The 13,810-nt window shown below is 42.1% G+C and overlaps 1 protein-coding gene across 2 annotated transcripts in view; it reads left to right on the top strand.

Moving 5' to 3' along the window:
• MYCBP2 (MYC binding protein 2) overlaps window positions 1-4,712 on the top strand; it is a 173,379-nt gene extending 168,667 nt beyond the window's left edge. For both annotated transcript variants that reach the window (XM_058800162.1, XM_058800161.1), the window contains exons 80-85: window positions 84-272; window positions 760-867; window positions 1,886-2,095; window positions 2,706-2,813; window positions 3,020-3,185; window positions 3,907-4,712. In XM_058800162.1, coding sequence (XP_058656145.1) covers window positions 84-272; window positions 760-867; window positions 1,886-2,095; window positions 2,706-2,813; window positions 3,020-3,185; window positions 3,907-4,022 — 897 coding nt within the window. In that variant the 3' untranslated portion in view covers window positions 4,023-4,712. The remainder of the gene's footprint in view (window positions 1-83; window positions 273-759; window positions 868-1,885; window positions 2,096-2,705; window positions 2,814-3,019; window positions 3,186-3,906) is intronic.
• Window positions 4,713-13,810: the final 9,098 nt, after the last annotated feature.

Below are 13,810 nucleotides of genomic sequence, written 5' to 3'. Positions count from 1 at the left end.
CAGCAGTCCTTCAAAAGGCGACACTGTCAGAACAGTCAGTGAAGGGGAAGAGATGATTAACTCTCTACTTTACATTTGTTTAGGAGTACGCCAAGATTGCCTGCAGCAAGACACACCCCTGCGGCCACCCCTGCGGAGGCGTGAAGAACGAAGAGCACTGTTTGCCGTGCCTGCATGGCTGCGATAAAAACGCTACAACTCTGAAGCAAGATGCTGATGACATGTGCATGATCTGCTTCACTGAAGCACTTTCAGCAGCACCAGCTATCCAGGTTTTTTGTTTGTTTTTCCCCTTTTTAAGAGATTTCTATTACGATTGTAATGTGTTGTATGAAGGAAGTGAAAATATAAAGTCTTTCAAGTTATGCTCTTCAAAATTTGAAAACAGACACCGTAACAATAGTTAGGCTACTTAAAGTTTTGTTTTTGTCTGGCATTCTATTTCAAGAAAGCAGATTGGATCAATTCAGTTTACTATGTCTACTTTATTAAAATACATGGTATTTTGTAAAGGAGTAAAACAACTGAGGTAATTAGTTGGTATAATTCACATGTATTTCATATATCCATAGGTGATCTTGGCATGGTTATAATTTTAATACCCATTTTATTTTCTTTCTTGTTGTTAAGAAGAAAATAGGGGTCTTCTAGGATTTCAAATTAATATTGGAATTGATATATGTTGCTACTTAAAAGCAAATAACTGCTTCTACTTTAGTGGTTAATGTAACTTCAATATTTACTTACTCTTTTCTAAAGCTGGACTGCAGCCATGTTTTCCATTTGCAATGCTGTCAACGAGTACTAGAAAACAGATGGCTTGGTCCAAGGATAACTTTTGGGTTTATGTCCTGCCCAATTTGCAAGGTAAATGAGCTATGTGCCTGCCAAAGTCAAGAAACGCACCTGATACTTTGCTTTTCTCTTTTTTCTTTTTTTCTTTTTTTCTTTTTTTTCTTTTGTCTTGTTAATACTGTATTGCTTGGTACAGTATAAATGAGTTATACATTACTTGTTTTCTTAATTCCACTTGTTGCTATAGAAAGACTAGCATTGATGCATCTTTTGACTTTCTCCTACTGTTTTCTGAGGTGTCCTCTTAAAAAGAAAACATAGGTCAGACATTGTCTTAATATTGTTTCATTCTTACCAACATCAGCTTGCAAATTCCTAGTATTGGTGATAGTGGGGAGGGAAAGAAGTAATCTTAAAGCACAGTGTCTTGAAACAGGAATTCTCCATTTTACTAACCATTTTAAAGCTGCTTTTTTCTTTTCAGTGTGAGAGCAGAGCCAAAGAATACATGTACTTAGTTCAGCTAAGTTGCTAACAATTCTTCTTGTACTCTAAAAAATTGCTGTAAGCAAAAGCACATAATAGCTGCTGGAAAGAAGAGCACCTTACCCCACCCTAGGAATTTGAAATTTGGGAATAGTCAGCTATTCTGCATGCTATGGTTCTTCTGTCATGTTGTGTTGTGGTAATTAATGGCAGTAGCTTGTGGTCACTAATTGATAAAGAACTGCCATAGAGGACTGTCGGTCATTATGCTTACTTGCTCAACAGTAAGCCAAAAAGGACCAAAATTACAGAAAATACACAATGAGATTATTCCTGTGGTGAATGTTTCATATACTCTTCACCACCTCCTTGGCTGTTAGTCTCTTGGAAGGGCTGATGTTCCCATGTCACAACAGGCCATAGAAAAAGCATTCCTGGATACCATTTTTACAGCAAACAGAGTACATTCTGTATCAGCTGTTTTTTGAAATAGGCCCATATGTTTTTATGACATCTCTCATGCTATTTGTGTCTATAACACAAATTATCATAGCTGTTGGGATAAAGATGCATGATACTTTAATCAGCTTTGTTTTTATTTCAGAACAAAATCAATCACACAGTGTTAAAGGATTTGCTTGATCCAATCAAAGAACTCTATGAAGATGTAAGGAGAAAAGCGCTAATGAGATTGGAGTATGAAGGGCTGCACAAGAGTGAGGCCATCACAACGCCAGGTGTTAGGTTTTATAATGACCCAGCTGGCTATGCTATGAACAGATATGCTTATTATGTTTGCTACAAGTGCAAAAAGGTATGGTAGGATTTATTAAATGGATGTTACCATTTCACAAGTAATTTCTTAAAACAGACCCTATGTTTAATACATTGTGTATGGAGCTGAAAGGCAGGAAAAGATGTTGCTTGTAGACTCATAATAACACTTGATTTTAAAAAATCAAGTGTTGGGCTAATGAGATGTACACAGTATCCTAGCTAGTAAAGCTCAAGCATGTATACAGAGCAGCTCAGAAACCAAAAGCACCTTGAGTCAATGGCCACTTAGAAGAAGGTGCAGTACAGTACCTACCTCCTCCAGTACCTATTCACCTCAAGCTGCTACTTAATTCTGACATAGGTCTCATAGAGCATCCAAATGCTGTTCCAAAAGCCTTACAGTCGCTGGCATAGAGCAGGAGATGTTGCAGTTTTTGGTCTTGTTCATCCTGAGACTGAGGGACATTCTCTGGGTGACTCCAAACCACGTACCTACAGAATCAAGAGAGTTCAGAATAGTGGAGGCCACTGAAATGGCAGTCATTTGTCATATTCCCCTTATAAATGGAATTGGTTAAACTGAAAAGAATAGTTAAAAGAATAATTGTCTCTGGTTTAACATCCAATCATTTCTATATGCAATTAAGGCATATTTTGGTGGCGAAGCTCGTTGTGATGCTGAGGCTGGACAAGGAGATGACTATGATCCAAGAGAACTTATTTGTGGTGCCTGCTCTGATGTTTCAAGGGCTCAGGTGAGTAAATAACTTCTATTCATGTTTTTATTTCATTCTGAAACCCTGAGTACCTGAGCTATACAGTAATTCACGGCCATTTGTAATTACATGTATTGAACAATATTGTATATACCATTAATATATTGTACAGAATGTAGAAGTGAGTTGTTGGGATTGTGAGAAGATGGCTGCCTCACTGACTGGTGTTTGCTTTCCTTGTTCAGATGTGTCCCAAACACGGTACAGATTTCTTAGAGTACAAATGCCGCTACTGCTGTTCAGTTGCTGTTTTTTTCTGTTTCGGGACAACGCATTTTTGCAATGCTTGCCATGATGATTTCCAAAGAATGACAAGCATCCCTAAAGAAGAGCTCCCACACTGTCCTGCAGGTAGGACTTTGACAAAGCAACTTTATTACACTGAATTCTGAAATAAATTACAAGCTCTAATTGATATTAGCTTTTCTTGGTGATATTTTTTTGGTTTTCTGGCAATGTCATTGCAATGATCATTTAAACATTAGGAACTTCGATAGAGAAAGACATTTCAATTTCCCTATACCAGGTCAGACTCCAGATGTAGAATGGTGTGTAAAATGGTATATTGATAAAATTGACACATTATTAAGTGATGTATGTGTAGTAAGGTAGCCATTACCTGCAAACTATTGCCTCAATGCCTTAATTACTAAGTTCATGTGCTCTATATCAATGTTCTGCTAGTAAATGATTGGGGGTTGAAAGTCTGATCTTTTCTTCAAGATATTTACATAAAATAAGTAAACAAATACATTACAATTCCTGCTATAACCTTAGAATTATTTTTTACTGCAGAATGTAACTCTTGTTCATTATTCAATTTTTCTCTTACCTTGTATAAATTTCTTCCACAGTATTAATGAGATAAAACTTCCTTAAGTGACTGTCTATAAGCATCTTGCCTTTTTAAATTTGAATTTGATTGCTTTTAATTAAATGGCAGTTTGATCTTTTTTTATTCTTTTCATTTAGTTTGGATTTTTTTTAGAGGAAATGTAATAGATGTCTGTTTACATTGTCTGCAAGCATTAATTTATTCTTTTTTTTTCCCTTACCCTTACATTCACTGTAGGTCCCAAAGGTAAACAACTTGAAGGAACAGAATGTCCACTTCATGTTGTCCATCCACCCACTGGTGAAGAATTTGCTCTGGGTTGTGGGGTTTGCAGAAATGCACACACTTTTTAGAATAGCAATTTTTTTTAACCAGAGCAAAACAGGTGCCCTCATCCCTCAAGTGTCCTGAAAACAAAATCCTGCTGGGATGAGGATGGGACCATTCCATAACCCAGGTAAAAGGAACAATTTACAGTGCAAGAAGGATGCCAAATACCATGTACATAATTCTTGCTGTGAGATATTGACATTTTTTGAACTGAGACATCAAAATTTGTGGGGTGTTTGCATGTGGCCATTACAGTCATCGGCTAGGAAACATTGGACATTTACAAATAAACAATTGTTATTAAAGGATCTGTGTGTCTGTGGACTATGAATGATGCTGGCTTTCAGGAGAAAGAAAAAATATTGATTATTGTATACTGACTTTTTGTAATCTTGTACAATTGTAACGCATCACAAGTGGGGATGGGAAAGAGGAATATTCTGGTTTATTTCCTAGACTGTTATAAAAAAATGTGTTAGGAAGGCATAAATGTAACAAGTATCACCCTGTATATAAAGGTATCAATGTTTGTCCTGTATAAGAAATATTAAATTACAACAGCAGTTTCATTTGAACTTCTGGGTTATGTTTGAGCCTGAAATTTTAATGAAGTGCAATACTGAGTGTGCCTCATATCTTGCAGCTGTAAACATAATGGAATGTACATGTCAATAAAGCCACTGTACATTTTTATACAGTGAAAGTCTAACAAATGTGTAAGCCTCCATTTTCAGAAACACTCTTAAAGCAGAGTGGGGATTGGGGGAAGGAAGGGGGAATAAGAGAGGTGGCTTATAATTATTTCAGCAGACTCTTGAAAAGTAGGAAAGTTTTTAGGTAAACTGGTGGTAATGGAAGTACTTACAACATGAAACATGAAAAGCGCTGCTCCATTTCTCAACAGAAAAGTTGGATAAATGTTCCAGCATTCATATGAAGAATTGTATTTCCATTTCAATTACCAACAGTGTTTTAAAACACAAAAGAAGACTGCATTTTAAATTATTTTTTATTTTATTGAAGACTCCTAATCACTCCCACTTTTAGGACAAACAGCTTTTTTGAATTTCAAAATGTTAATTTCATTAGAGCCCTAAGTCCTCTGCACCTGCATAATGAATGCAGAATATAACTTCAAGTAAAAACTTTTAAGATTTTTCTCTTTGAATTTTTTTTCTTAGATGTGTTCAACTCCCTTTCTAGCATTTCTGTCTTGAACCTGATGAAAAGTGTGTAACTGCCTTTTATATTTAAGATATTGGTAGATGGCATCCATATCAGACAATCTTGATTGGAAGCACAGGATCCATCTTGCCTAACTTCAAACACCTGGAATCACGGAAATCACAGAAAGGCTGGAGATCATCTTGTCCAACCCCCCCCGCTAAAACAGGTTTACCTAGAGCAGCATATCTACCTGCACTTTGAAACAGTTCTGAATAGTTCACACACCTGTGAAGTACAATTGATCTTTTTCACTGTAGCTGTGCCGAGGGATCAGGACAGGCTGGATCAGTGGGCTGAGGCCAGTTGTGTGAGCTTCAACAAGGCCAAGTGCCAGATCCTGCACTTGGGTCACAGCAACCCCATGCAGGGCTGCAGGCTGGGAAAGGGCTGGAAAGCTGCCCAGCAGCAAGGGACCTGGGGGTGCTGGTCAACAGCAACGGAACATGAGCCAGTGTGTGCCCAGGTGGCCAAGAAAGCCAATAGCCTGTGTCAAAAATAGTGTGGCCAGCACAGCCAGGGAAGTCCTTGTCCCTGTATTGGGTGTCTGATCCATTGTCATTTTTAGAAAATTGGAGTGTAGCACCATCCTTACAAATTAATTCTATTTTTTAATTTTTCAGCCTTCTCTTTAATTTCAGATTAATATGAGTATTAATTCAGGAAATTGAGATTATGGTGTAGAAAGGACATGACACTGTTAATGTTTATTTAGAATTGATAGAGTGAGGGATAGGCAGTACTGCAGAAATGTTTCTCTCACACACAGCTGACCATCCCCTGTCACCACTCCAGGGAGGCAGCACAGCCACATGTGAGCATCAGGCTCTTGCACAGAGCTCAGCTCCTCACGTAATGGTTGAGCCTTGGCCACGCTGCTCCCACAGTGTCTCAGACATTGGCGTCACCACGTCCCCCCACGCCGATCTCTGCCAGTGATTATAGCAGATGCCAGCACAGGCTGCTAATCAGATCAGTCCACAATAAGATTGCTGTATGCCTTTCCAGCAGTCTCACATGTCTTTCTGTCAGCTGTTAATCCACTGCCCACGCAATGGAAACAGTTCTTGTTTGTACCACCCTGTTTGCCACAGCCCACCACACTCAGCTAATTTATACCAAACTCAGCTCCTGGCCAAGGCGAGGCCTCAGTGCTCACACTTGGATCAGTTTAAAAATAGCTTGAACTTCTATGGGTGTATCCACCCACTGAACACAATGTGAACAGTAAAAGTTAATAAGATACAGCTAATTAACATGTCATCATCAAGGCCAAATAAGCTTGGTCCTTACAAAACAGGTTTTGCCAATTCCATCATACTAGGCTCATGTTTCACCTAGACAGAGGCTTAGCTAGGGAGTTTCAGGCCCACCCAGTCATTCAGGATAGAACTCAAACTTTGCAGGGCTTTTCCACGGCCCTCCTTAAGCCATGCCACACATTGCAGGTGCCAGAGTGCAGTGGTTGTAGGGCAGATGCTTTGTCCCTCAGCCCAAGGTGCACTGGAAAGGCTGCACTGTCACAGCCCCCACTCTCACTGATGGGGTGTGGTAGTGAGTTTGTGCTGCCAAGCATTCCAGGATCTGACTCCTCACCAGGCATTTTTACAGAGATGCAGCCAAATGCAGAACAGCACGCTGATCACACAGCAGCCAGATGCAATGGGGACTGTGATTATTATTGATAATCACCCAAAGATGTCCCCTGCCAGCTGGTCCAGGGAGTTTTCTCAGGTAATACCCACCACTGCAGTCTCTAGGGATTCAGGAGGTGCTCTCTGCTCTTGCCTCCATGTTATATGTAGGCTGTGGGCTGCTCATTGAAATATAATCTGTTTGGATGTACCAAGTTTCTTTCTGTGTACCTGAAAGGGGATTTGGATACTGAAACCTTGGATGGGTACCTGAGGCAGTGCTTTGGGCCATCCACTGAGCATGACACACTGTACTTTGCTACTGCCATCCATGGCATTGCTTCTACACTCCCACTCATTTCTGCATCCAGGTGATTCAAGCATCTTTAGCCCATGTTAGGTCTTGGCTAATCTAGTATTTCCACCTCCCTGTCCATTCAGTAATATTCCTTTCCTGAATGTGACTCTGTCTACATCCTCCCCTGCACAGTTTAACTTTTCTGCTCACTCAGCTGCCCTGGAGAGCATTCCCACTCCACCCAGCCCCATTCCTAGGCCTCACTTCTGCCATGTACTCTGCCAGAACAGCCATTAGAGGAAGGAAGGATGGCATTAAGTATGCTGGCACACAAAGGGAATGCGTACTCCACTGTGGCCGTGTGGGCAGCAGTGTCACATCACTTAAAGCTAGAGATTCAGGTGGTTTGGTGTGAATGGGGTATGATCTACCAGCATCACCATCCTAATGCCAGCTCCTAACAGAGATACTTAGAAACCTGGCTGGAGGACCTGAACAACAGCTTTGTAAAAGCATTTGCCTGAGGGCAGGATCTATCAGTGGACTCTGTCACAGAGCAGTAATTGCAACGGGATGATCCAAGTTACAGGGCAAACAGCTCTCCACAGTTTCTGCTCTAATGGACAAAACATATGTAAGATGATACGCTGGGTTTGCATCCATCTCTGCCTCCCTTTTCTCCAATACAAACAGAATTTGAGCAACAACATTCCAGCTGTTACTCATAAGATTGTTGTCTCTATTTCTACATCTTTGGCTTTTTCCATACTGCTAGTGGCTTGTGGAATGGCCTAGGTTCATAAATCTTTATTTCCCTCCTGATGGAGGCTGGGCACAACTATGCACCTCCCACCAAGTAAATCCTAAATTTTGGCACACCCCGAGTGCCTTACTGCTGACTGAAGACCTTTCCCATGAATAGATGCCCACTGGCAGAACTTTGGATCTGTTCATCTAACACTCACATACAGTCAAGGAGCTGGTGAATAACTTCTGGGCTTTGCCTCCAGTGCTAGGATACAAGACTTAGAAACAAGCCATGTTTGGAAACCAGCTTTAGGGTGCCCTTGCAGGACACATTTCACATCACACATAAGGTAGGTACCCTCCTTCCATGCCTTGGTACCAAGGCCAATCCTAATACAAATGCCAGCCCCCTCTCAGCAATAAGTCTGTTTGGGAATTTTTACCACTGTGGCTTGCTAATCATATTAACTCTTCACCCACTGGCAGAGTCAGCTGAACTGATTTGCAAGGAGCTACACAAAGCACAGAGAAAATTCCTGTAAACCACAGAACTCCTCTAGCAGGATGCTGTCAGACCAACCGGTCAGTGAGCTGGCACTGCCCTTTCCAGCAGCATTGCTCTGTCCGTGGCTCACACCATGGCAAAGACGAGGTGTTGTCTGTGCTGCCAGGCACAGCTCAGCCCACTCTTGGCCCTAGCCAAGGCCATGCCACCAGACTCCCCTGTCAGAGGGGCTCCAGCAAACAGCAGCTTTTGCTGTATTACCTAACAAAATAGAGTGGTACAACAGCCTTTACCCAGGAAGCAACCATGGGAGCCATTCATCTAGAAAGAATTACTAGAGCCTCAGAGACAGAAACAATATTTAGACAGTGAGGAACCTTTTAAAATAATTATGTCCAGCTTCGACTGAACCATGAGCAACAACATCAGGTAAACAGCCTGTTGCAGGCAACACTCTGTCCTGCTGTTGCTCATCCTTAGTTTTATCTTTGTATGTATTTTTCTGTGGCCAAGAGGCCTTAAATTGGGGCCCACTGGTTTAAAGACCATTTTATTTGCATCTACTGTTAAAAAAAAAAAAAAGAAGCTGAGTTACAGCTCCTATTCTGTAAGGTCTTGCTTTAGATGGATGGAACATACTTATTTTAGCAGCCCATAATACCACATTCTAACAGTATAAGAAAGTCCCTCACCACAGAAAATCTTCCTGTATAGACATGTTCAGAAGATAAAAACAGGAAGTTTCCCTAATGATATCCATTACTTAAAAACATTCACTTCTTTTGGCATTGATAATGAATAGGTTCAGATTTCCTCTGTATTTTCTTTTTCAGCACAATCTGCTGAGAATTAAGATTGTCACAGACATTCTAGACCAGCTCTTTCAGCCCCTACTCATCATATTAATATTCTCCACATTTTTCATAACTTCTATTTTCATTAAATCGGAGCTACTCATGCTCTGCAAGCCTGACATACTTTCATCATAGCTGGATCTGGTCTGCTATGGTTACTTAACTCTCTTCCAGTTGCTTCTGTGATTTTCCTCTCTGCATTCTTATCCTAACCAAATGCAAGCCAGGCTTATCAGGGTGGAGTACAGTTCCTTGCTTCAGGAATGCTTCAGAGCTACTTGAATATGGCCAGAAAATCAGCACAGTAGACTTTCAGTGCTAAAGGGTGCAGCATTTATAATCAAGACCTGGCATTTGAAATGTTGCCGTGGCTTCATCAGTCAGGCAGCCGGCCAGCTGAAATGAGGTGTTCTGGGCAACCTCAGCCTGAGGTGGGGAGACTCCCTGTTAGACACTGAGATTTTACTGGCTATGTCTTGGGTTTTATGCCTGTGGGCTTTTCCTCATCTTCATATGGTGACAGTGAGGGCTGCTTCACATCTCTAACAGAATCATTCTCCCATCAGAAAAACTGAAACTTCAGAGAGCTTCTTCTTCTCTTGTGAAAAAATAAAAAGTTACAATGCAGTTTCCTTAATAGTCTCATTTCTGCATAGCAGAGCTCAGCACAGGCCATGGCTTTTTCTGTTACTACTGAAAGCATACACCAAAAAAAAATCATTAAAAATATTCCTCTCTCAAAAACCTATCTGCTGTTAGTTAAATGATTAGTGTAAGGCAGAGAGACTACTGAATGCAGACACACCTTACAGAGGTGTCCAAGTTACTGACTGAAGCTCCAAAGTGCCCAGCCACCACTGGCAACAACATGGCAACAACACAGACCAGCCCAGACCTATGGATGTTCTTTGAACCTTTACTGCTTGGCCCCTTCTTAGCCTGCTGCCACCCATCTCAGCGCCAGCTACCTGAGTCCAGGAGCTCTGCAGGGCTTTGTCTGCCAGCTAAACCAGAGCCAGCCCTGGGGGTCACCAGGAGCCCACAGCACCAGCTGCCCGCAGGTTTGCTTTCATGCAGCTCTGATGAACTGCCCGGTTGTTGTGCTTTGCCCACAGACAGCCCAGATGTTTTTGTCAGTGCTCTGCACCCTGCCCAGGGCCTGGGCTGGCCCCAAGGACAGAGCTGCAGCTGCCTTTCTTGCTGAGTTCAGCTGCTATGGCCCCAAACAGTGTCATGCTGGGAGTGCTTTCTGTACTTGTTCTCCTCCCCTACACACACAAAGGGTGCCTAAAACTTACACAAGCGGCTACAACAAAGCAAGAAGGGCACAGGCAGTGAGCCAAACTTGGTTCACTCTGACGATAAGGCAGCAAATTGCAACTGCTCGGCGCTGTAAGAAGTCCCTCCCAGTAAGTCAATAGAGGGAAACTCAGATAATGCGAGGGTTTTACAGTAATGTTACCTTAAAAATAATGAAATTGCAGCTGTTACATCTCCCAAGGCTTCCACACAAACAAAAAAAGAAAATATTTGTTTTGGTCAAAAGTTTGTTTTTTTTTTTTTTTTTCTGCAGGCACCAGAACTTGATCAGACCATAAATCTTGATGAAACTATATTTTTACTGACTTCACATGTCACGGCTCAGTTACATCACATCATAATGCACATAATGCTGGCTAAAAACACAGAGAGGTGACCAGGAGAAGCAGCAGCTGCTTGCTCTGTATGTGTTGATAAAAAAGAGATCCTTCTCCCCACAGACTGGGCCCAGGTCTGGTTCCAGCCTTTGCAGTCTGACTCTGTCTCCCACATCTCCAGCAGTTTGCATTTGCATACTTGCAAATACAACTTGTCTTCACTAGAAACTGTAACTGGGGGCTGTTCTCTTCCCACCATTAGAAACCAACTCTGATGTGGAACACAGGGCTGAAAAGGGAATTCCTAAGCAGTGAGAATGGAAGACATGGAACATTTCCAGAGCAGGTTTCTTGACAGTATTGGCTCTATTCATAAACACATCTCATTACCTACCAAGGTTTATACAGCTGTCTCATAAAACTGAGCAAATTATACAGCCACATATTTGCTATTACAAGGTTGTCTAAGATACTCATTAATCTGCTCAAGGTAGGGTGATAACTCACCTCTTATTTCCAGATTTTTGTTGCATTTCCTGAAAAGCTGAAGACTGGATGTAGATTCATAAATACACACAGAACTGTAATGGCTGAGCTTTAGCAAACAGCTCAAGACATTCTGAAATGGAGAAAAAGATTATTCTCTCACAGAAACTCAAAATAAAAATGTATTTTTTGTTTCTCACTGAAAAACAATTCTGTTTCCAGACAAGTCTTCCCCCCCACACCACTAATAATCTCAAGAAACTAGACTTGAAAAAATAAATTACCTGACTTAAAATATGCAAGGAAATGTATTTTTATAAAGTGCTTCTTAAAGATCTCAGGGATGGTGACATTTGAGTGACCACTGAAGAATGTTTCAAAGCCCTTTCAAGATTGGGGTGAGCACAGGATCACAAGTGCTGTTTCCAAGAAAATAATGACAGGGATTGCAACAATTTGAGCACTAATTTTTTTACTATAGCTTGCAATAAATTAATAATTAAGTTTTGTGAATCTCAACAACTGTAAATAGTTTGGACACATACAGGGCTGAAACATGAGGTGTATTGGAGTGTACCACATGCACAAAGGACATATGATGACAAGGCATTTGCAGCCCATAGGAAATGTCACACATCACTTTGTCTTCTTGTTATGAATAAGAAGCTTGACTAGGCCAATATTCAAGCAGCAATCAATTTAGTATTTAATATGGTAAAGTATGAGCAATACAGCGCTGGGTACAGTGGGGGAAGTTTTCCCTCCAACTGCACACCGATAATTGATGGTTACAGGTATTTATAGGGGTACTTATCAGTTTTTTTCAGCAGTTTCTATTTCCAATTTTTTACTCATCAGCAATTTTTATTCCAAATTATTACATCACAATTCTATACACTATTGTGATTTTAATCTCTCAGGATGTATTTCAAAGGCGTATCCCCAGATGGTGACGGTCCAGTTTCCGAAAGAAGAAAGACAACTCCCATCTGGTGGGGTCCAGCTCCCCAGATGTGTGTTCACCTTTTAATTGCAGAGACTATAAATCTCATAACAGTGATGTCCAGCTTCCCTTTGGTCGAAAGCATAAATCCTTGAGGTGATGTTCATCTTCCTTTCTCAAGCTGTTTTTCTCTGCTTCAATAAGGCATGAGAGAAGCATATTTCCTTTATATATATTCCAAAGCTATAGTTTCAAGGATACAAGTAATATTCTACAATTATACTTCAAAAGGTTATTATTGCAGAGCTTTTTATGGATTAAATGCAAGCAAAAAAGCAACATCCTTAACACCTTAATTCCTATGCTCTTAAATTAACCAGGGTTAATTGCAAACAAAAGATAGGTTCAAAAGCCTTTTTCCACGCTTTATTTTCCTCAGTTATTATTAGAATTCACAGCTCTCCAATTGTCGGCGTCCACACACTTCGCATTCACAAGTACACACGTCGCCTGTTTGTACTTGACACGAAACACAGCTTTGCATCTCATATTCTCTGCCTGGCAAAATCCCAAGCACATCATTCCCAGTGCCCATCGGCCCCAGGACACTTTGGTGGTTTGCTTTCCCTCTTACATCTACTCCTAAGGCCATCCTCACGTAGGGCTTCCAGATCACAGGACACAACGGGCTGTACTGGTGATGAGGATCCAGCTCCATCGCTGGTAACACCCAGCGTGCCCAGGGGGCCGAGAAGGCAAAGCACAGCACACAGCCATGTCAGCCGTGGTGTGGCCACCAGGGCCAGGCAGGGATTGTCCCCGTGCTCGCACTGGGGAGGCCACACCGGGAGTGCTGTGTCCAGCTCAGGCCCCCACGCTGCAACAAACAAAGTAAGGGGCTGGAGTGTGTCCAGAGAAGAGCAACAGAACTGGGGAAGTGCTTGGAACCCAAGTCCTATGAGGAACAGCCGGGAGCTGGTGGTGTTTAGCGTGAAGACAAGGGAGGGTCTTGTGGGACCTCGTCACTTTCTACAGCTCCTGAAAGGAGCTTGTAGCCAGGTCGGGACCGGCATCTTGCCCCAGGTAACCAGTGACAGCACAAGATGGCATAGTCATAAACCGCACCAGGGAAGGTTACGGTTGGATATTAGGAGGAATTTCTTCACAGAAAGGGTGACTGAGCGGTGCTGGAGTCACTATCCCTGGAGGCATTTGAGGACAGACTGGACGCGGCACTGAGGAGGCACTGAGTTGAGTGCCATGGTGCAGCTGACATGGGGGCGTTCGATCATAGGTCGGACTCGAAGATCTCGGAGGACTTTTCCAACCTAACAGATTCTGGGATTAGCCCCGCTACGTCTCTAGACTGCACGGCTCCCTTCCTGCCCGAGGCGGGACGCGCCCAGCCCCGAACCGTGGCGCAGACGGGCGGGAGGAGGAGCCGGCGCCGGCCGTAGCTCCGAGGCGCCGCGGGCGGGGGCGC

Source organism: Ammospiza caudacuta, chromosome 2, assembly GCF_027887145.1.
Source record: "Ammospiza caudacuta isolate bAmmCau1 chromosome 2, bAmmCau1.pri, whole genome shotgun sequence".
Lineage (NCBI taxonomy): Eukaryota > Metazoa > Chordata > Aves > Passeriformes > Passerellidae > Ammospiza > Ammospiza caudacuta.
This window is presented reverse-complemented; position numbering and strand designations above follow the sequence as displayed.